At 44.7% G+C, this 6,347-nt stretch overlaps 1 protein-coding gene across 1 annotated transcript in view; it reads right to left on the reverse strand.

Moving 5' to 3' along the window:
• Nucleotides 1-6,347, reverse strand: part of LOC311054227 (PDZ domain-containing protein 4-like) — a gene marked incomplete at both ends in the record, with an annotated part of 33,910 nt that overhangs the window by 3,759 nt on the left and 23,804 nt on the right. The window contains 8 exons of the mRNA XM_084070105.1: nt 59-414; nt 571-641; nt 1,267-1,696; nt 2,017-2,260; nt 2,420-2,524; nt 3,761-3,950; nt 4,720-5,044; nt 6,094-6,232. Coding sequence (XP_083926231.1) covers nt 59-414; nt 571-641; nt 1,267-1,696; nt 2,017-2,260; nt 2,420-2,524; nt 3,761-3,950; nt 4,720-5,044; nt 6,094-6,232 — 1,860 coding nt within the window. The remainder of the gene's footprint in view (nt 1-58; nt 415-570; nt 642-1,266; nt 1,697-2,016; nt 2,261-2,419; nt 2,525-3,760; nt 3,951-4,719; nt 5,045-6,093; nt 6,233-6,347) is intronic.

The following is a 6,347-nucleotide window of genomic DNA, read 5'->3' on the forward strand; positions in this document are numbered from 1 at the left end:
ATACATCTACCTTGCATTGAGACTTGTCTGTGCATGTGTAAGTGTTTGTTACATGTACCTTCCACTCCATGCGTTGAGGTGACCCAGAAGGTGCCGAGTGTGACAACCCCAGAGGCAAGGCCAGGCCCAGCCGCGAGGCACTAGTATGGTGGTGGTGATCCTCCAGTCCACAGGGGGCACTGTTCACACTCCTAGGACTGGCCGGACCACTGCTTCCTGTCCCCATCTCTCTGTCCTCGCCCTCTGCCCTCTCTCTGTCTGTAACTCTGTCCAGAGGGTGGACCAGGCCTTCAGAGGGCAGGGCAATGCAGCTCTGGTAGCGCTCCAGAGGTTTGCTGTAAGTCTGTTGATGACGCCGCGTGAGATATGGGCTGGATTCTGCACTTCCACCTCCAGTCCTGTTGGTGGCACCACCTGTGAGTGTAATAAGTGTGTTGTTTTTATTTAATGTATGGTTAAAATGTACTATATAAATAAAAATATATTCATAAGTTTATGAAATACCCTAATTAACTAATAAAGCAAACTAAATAATGAATGGCACCAGAAACCACAGCTTCAGATACCTACCAGTTCTGGAGGCCTGCCCTCCATCGGCCCAGCCCCTTGTTGAATTACATCCTGGCTCTCTGCTCAGAGACCTAATGATACGCCGTAACAGACAACAATGTTACATTTTATACAATTATTACATCTTGATAAATACGTACTGTACTAGATTTTCCGATGCTCAAATCCAGCCCTATATTGCGTTGATCAGAGTAATGGTCACCAAGTTATGGCCATTTGAAGTGTTAAACCCTGCTGTAGTGGCCCATATGTGCATATGGGCTGAACAACGTTTGTGCCAAGTTTGGTGCGGATCTGAGCAACGGTGTGCCTGTGGCACCCTGGGGGCAACATGGGGCCCCTGGTGTTCTGATGGCAGACCCCTGAACAGGGTTTGTGGCAAGTTTGGTGCGGATCGGAGGTCTGCATGTTGCGTTTGTGACGTCCACCAAGTATAATGTCATACTATACCCTGTTCGTAAAAAGCTGATGATAATATTTAGTATATACGTATTTGCAGTATATATTTACAAATCAATTCCTTCATGAGCCAGTCTAGAACAAGTATCTCAAGAATAGCAGAACGGGTTTACACTATTCCTATCTCTCTCTGTGGACATAAATGTATAGTTGCAATTAAACAGCTTATGAATCGTAACTTATGTCCAGATTTTATTATTATCAGAAATGATTCAAATTAAAACGTTTAAGTGATACCTGAATTTGGACGGTGTGGAAGGGGTGGAGCTTGAGCCTCCGGCCCTTTCGCCATTGGCTGTCCGGTACCTGCGGTATGTGTTGGGAGAATATGAGCAGTTGATGCTGGAGTGACACCTCTCTCTCTCCTCTCCGTCCCTCCCCCGCCGACGCAGGGCGAGAGGGGAGTTGAGCGGTGGGAGGCGGCCAAGGGAGGGCAGGAGAGGAGGAGACAAGAGCATTCCTCCCCCTTCCCCTCCTCCTCCTCCCTCTTCTTCCTCCTGAAGGGGCGGGATCTGTTCAGTGCTGACCAATGGCGTGCTCCGACAGCTCTCTCCTCCGGTGTTGTAGGCGCTGGTGCTGTCCTTGTCCTCTGGCCTCTCTCTCTCTGGCAGTTCGTTAATGGCCGACAACTCATGATGATGAGGCTCATCTTCATTGATGTCTGAACCTGAACATTTCGTTTCCCAGAATTAATTTAGCTATGGAGACAGCTGAAGACCACAATGAAAAAAGAATTGTCCTAGCGAGAAAATGAGTCCTAGCGAAGTAACAAACAAACCTGATATATATATATATATATATATATATATATATATATATATATATATATATATATATTATATAAGTATAACGTCATACTATACACTGTTTGTAAAAATCATATTTAGTATATATTTGCAGTATATATTTACAAATCAATTCCTTCATGAGCCAGTCTAGACTGACGAAGGAGGACAATAAAGACATGAGAAGACATTTCTCGAGTACCTGCATCAGCCCCTCCTCCTCCTCCCCCTCCACCCCCAGCATCGTCCTCCATCATCCAGGCTTTCAGACACCTCTCTCTCAGCTGCTGCATCTTCTGGGCCCGCAGGATGTTGCGGCACTTGAACTCCAGGTGGCGCAGTTCCTCCTCGATCAGGGCCATCTCGTGTTGGCTCAGCGTCTCGTTGCAGTTCTCGTCCACCACCACCACCACCACCGGAGAGGGTGACCACGACTGGTCCTCTCTCTGTTGCTCTCCTCTCTCCTCCTCTCCTCCTTCCACTTCTGTCTCCTCCTCCACGTTGTTGCCCTCCGCATCCACCCCTGCCGTCTCCTGCTCTCTCTCCACTGTCCTGACTTCCTCTCCTTGTTTGTTTTTTGCTTGGTCTCGCCGTTGTCCTCTGACACTCCTCCTCTCGTACTGACACTTGATCTCCAGGAGCTCCCGGTAGCGCTCGCACTCTTCCTCCGTCAGTCCTGGCATCATCATCAGCATGGCCAGGTGGTGCTGCTGTAGGAGTGGAAGAAAAGAAAAGAAACGGAGGTCAGGTATTAGGCAATCAAAGGGTTGCCTCTGGGGGGCACCACCTCCTTTTTTGTTTAAAACAGGAACTCGGTGTGGCTCCTCCTCTTTCTTAGTCCACTTCCTCCCAGGTGCTTCTGTGTTTGTTCCTATACAGTACATTACATGTTGCAGGAAAAACAAGTGAGATTGGAAGTGATGACAAAGAAATAAGCAGACACAATTGGATCTAGAACACTACCAAATTGAAGTTGATAAATGGGTACTCTCTCCTGATTGGATGGGATTTGCAACTCACCTGAAAATATATTTTCCGTTTACTAAAGAGCTGTAGAGACGGGGAGACCCCTGCTACTGATCAAACACTATATAGCGATGATTACTATCACGATATATATACAATTATTAATTTTTTTGTCCAGAAAATGTAACTTGCTCTACCTTTAACTATCATAAGTAGTATCACTGTCAGTAGTATCGGTATCAATAGTAGGCTATCACTATTCAGTAGCAGTAGTATCACTTCCAGTAGTATAATTATCAGCAGAATCAGTAATATTATCAGCAGTAGCACTGTCAGTATCATTGTCAGCAGTAAACTATCAGTTTCATAATCAGCAGTATTATTATCAGCAGTGTCGTTATCAGTAATATCGTCAGTTGCAACGTTCAGTAGTATCACTGTTCTGTAAGTACTATCATCCAGTGGTGTAAAGTAACTAAGTACATGTACTCACATACTGTACTTAAGTACAATTTTGAGGTATTTTTACTTTCTTCAGTATTTACAATGTCAATGTTCAATACTTTAACTTCTACCCCAATACATCCCATAAAAACATATTGCACTTTTACTCCGTTACAATTATATGAACTACTAGTTACTTTGTGGATTGTGATTATTACAAAACACACTAACCACTATATATGCGCTATATATATTTTGTCCATTTGAAAATAGCAGATCTACAAGCTCACAAAGCGTCTGCTATTTTCAAAATATTTTGTATACATTTTGAACTTGTGAAATGGGACATTCAATGAGTACTTTAACTTTTGGTATTTTAAGTATATTTTGATGCTTTTGTACTTTTACTCAAGTACATTTTGAATACGGGACTTCTACCTGTAACAGAGTATTATCTACATCGCAGTATTGATACTTTTACTGAAGTAAAACATGTGAGTACTTCTTCCATCACTGCTATCATCCGCATTCATTACCTGGTGGTGGTGGGGGCTGTACCCTGCCCCACCTGGCCCCCAGTCAAGGCTGAGGATGGAGTCAGAGCTGAGCTGCAGGTCTCGCAGGTGTAGGTGGAGCAGAGGCGGGGTGGTGTCCCCGCGATTATGCCCAGGACTGGGGCTCGGTCTGGGGCTTGGGCCTAGACCTGGGCTGGGTCTTGGACTGGGCCTGGTGAACAGAGGAACATGATGTTGGCCTACAAAGCAACCAAAGGCATGACACCCCTATATCTTCAAAGCCTGATCCAACCCTACAACCCCTCCCGCCCTATCGGATCAGCTAGCACAGGGAAGCTGTCAGAACCTTCCCTCATAAAACATCCGGGACAACGCTCCACAGGTCCCAGACTCTTCTCCCTTCGGGCTCCCAAACTGTGGAACGAACTCCCCCTTGCAGTGGGTAGTTAGAACTGCAGACTCACTCCCAATCTTCCGCCGTAATCTGAAGACTCACCCACCTTAGCCAGTAGCACTTGCCCTAGCCTTGATGACCAGGCTTATGCAAAGGCTAAAATGTAATTTAGATAGCATTATGTAGACAGATGCCAGGTTCATTTGTAGACCTGGCATCCTATGGTGTGTATAGTTTCTATGTTGATTTTTTTTTGTTGACATTATACTGTTCTTGGTCTACCTATGATCCTAGATTACTATTTCTATGGATTTGATGTATTACCCTGTGTTTACCTTGCTTACTGTAAATCACTCTGGATTAAGAGCGTCGGCCTAAATTGTAAACATGGAGTCAAACGTGCTAGACTAAACTAGACTAAATGTTTAGTTGTACCTGAGATGTGAACTAGTTGAGATTTTCTCACGCCTTTAACTTATCTAAACGTTTATGTTAGATGTTAATGACTAAAATAATCTAGACTAGTTAGTAGTCAAAATGAATACATTGAAGTCAAATAAACAATAATTAAAGTGTTACATTGTACCTGGGACTGTGTCCAGGCCTGAACTTCCTCATACTGCCAGGCGTGTTGGTGGTATTGGTGTTACAGGCGCTGGTTTGATCCCCCAGCAGGTCGTGTTCAGATGACTCCTCGTACCGTGTGCTGTCATCAGTGCGTCCGAGCCCGCTGTCTAGCTCCTGGCTGTTGGGGCTGAGGAGAAAAGGAGCTAGACTGAGGAGAGGAGGGAGAGGGACAGGTGGGGATGTCTCTCCATCTTCCTCTTCTTCATCTTCCTTCTCCTCTCCTCTTCCCACTCCGTCCTCTCCTATCTCATCTTGGTCACCTCCTGCCTGTCTTCCTAAATCGCCTGCGCAACCCACAGCACCTAAAATAATATAATTAAATAATATTAGATTAGATCGGATCAGATAATATACAGTACCGTGACATAAGGTGATAATCAGATGAGGCGAAGTAAAACAATTAATGTAAAAAAATATATATTAAGAGGGTAGAATAGGAGATAGAATGCATGCATGTGGTAATGTTTAACCCATTAAGACCTGAGGCAGATTCTACAAATTTCTTCAAAATCCCAGCAGTTTTCTGAAAAACCCACTGTATATATATCAGTGGTGCTAAAACTTTTTTCGTGTCAAGGACCCCCAAAATGATATGTATTTGTCCGCGGACACCCCAACTCAAAAATATTTTGTTTCAGGGACCCCCAAAAGCAAAGATTTGAGTTAAAACTGTAGTTTAGCAGATGTACAAGCTCATAGTGCGGCACAAAGTGACGCGCTGTGAGCTTGTATATCTTCTATTTTTGAATAGCCAAAGTGTAAAATAATGGTTAAAGTGGTTAAAATGACACAGATGCCTTCCATGTTTGAATTTTTTCTTTTTTAAAGAATAATGTCCATAGTACAACATGGTATTGCCCCAACACTCCTCACACATTCTTAAGCAATGATCAAATCTCCTTCCTATCAGCTTTACAGCTTTATGCGTAATCATTTTTATATTCTATTTAACTCTCCCTTTTTAGTCATTATAAATCCCCATTCCCATTGTACTTGCAATCCCTTGTTGCTGCAGACCAGCACTGGTTGGGAAGTTGGTAGGGAAGCACGTGTCACCTCCGATACACGTGACCCTGCTGGTCTGCTTCTTTTAACTTCTAATGCTTGCGGAGGTACATGCTATTGTTCTCGGTTCAGCTCCCCACTGAACAGCGACCTGTACTGCGACCGTGAACACAGCCAATTGTGTTTGTTGGAACGCCGGGCCAAGCCGGATGCCCCACAGAGGATTTCAATGACGTTGGGGATATTTATCAAGCAACTGTATTCGGCACGTGACACTGTCATACCATGGAGGAGTATAAATGAAGCGTTATGTAAATGTGAGCTGTACCTCTGCCTCGTCCTCCCTCTCCTATTCCCCTGCACAGCTGGAAGTAAGAGGGGAGGTGGGGAGATGCGGAGGAGTGGAAACCTCCTTCTGCCTCTCCTTCAAGAGCCGCTTTCTCGGCCTGCTCTGCTTCCCCCGGGTTCTGGAGGGAGAGAGAGAGAGAGTGTGTTAATTAAGTTTCATGAAACTAGAGGGATATACAGATGAATGGAGAGAAGAGAGAGGAAAACAGAGAGAGAGAGAGAAGCAGGACACTT

This window comes from Gymnoscopelus microlampas, assembly GCF_963454915.1.
Source record: "Gymnoscopelus microlampas genome assembly, chromosome: 10".
Lineage (NCBI taxonomy): Eukaryota > Metazoa > Chordata > Actinopteri > Myctophiformes > Myctophidae > Gymnoscopelus > Gymnoscopelus microlampas.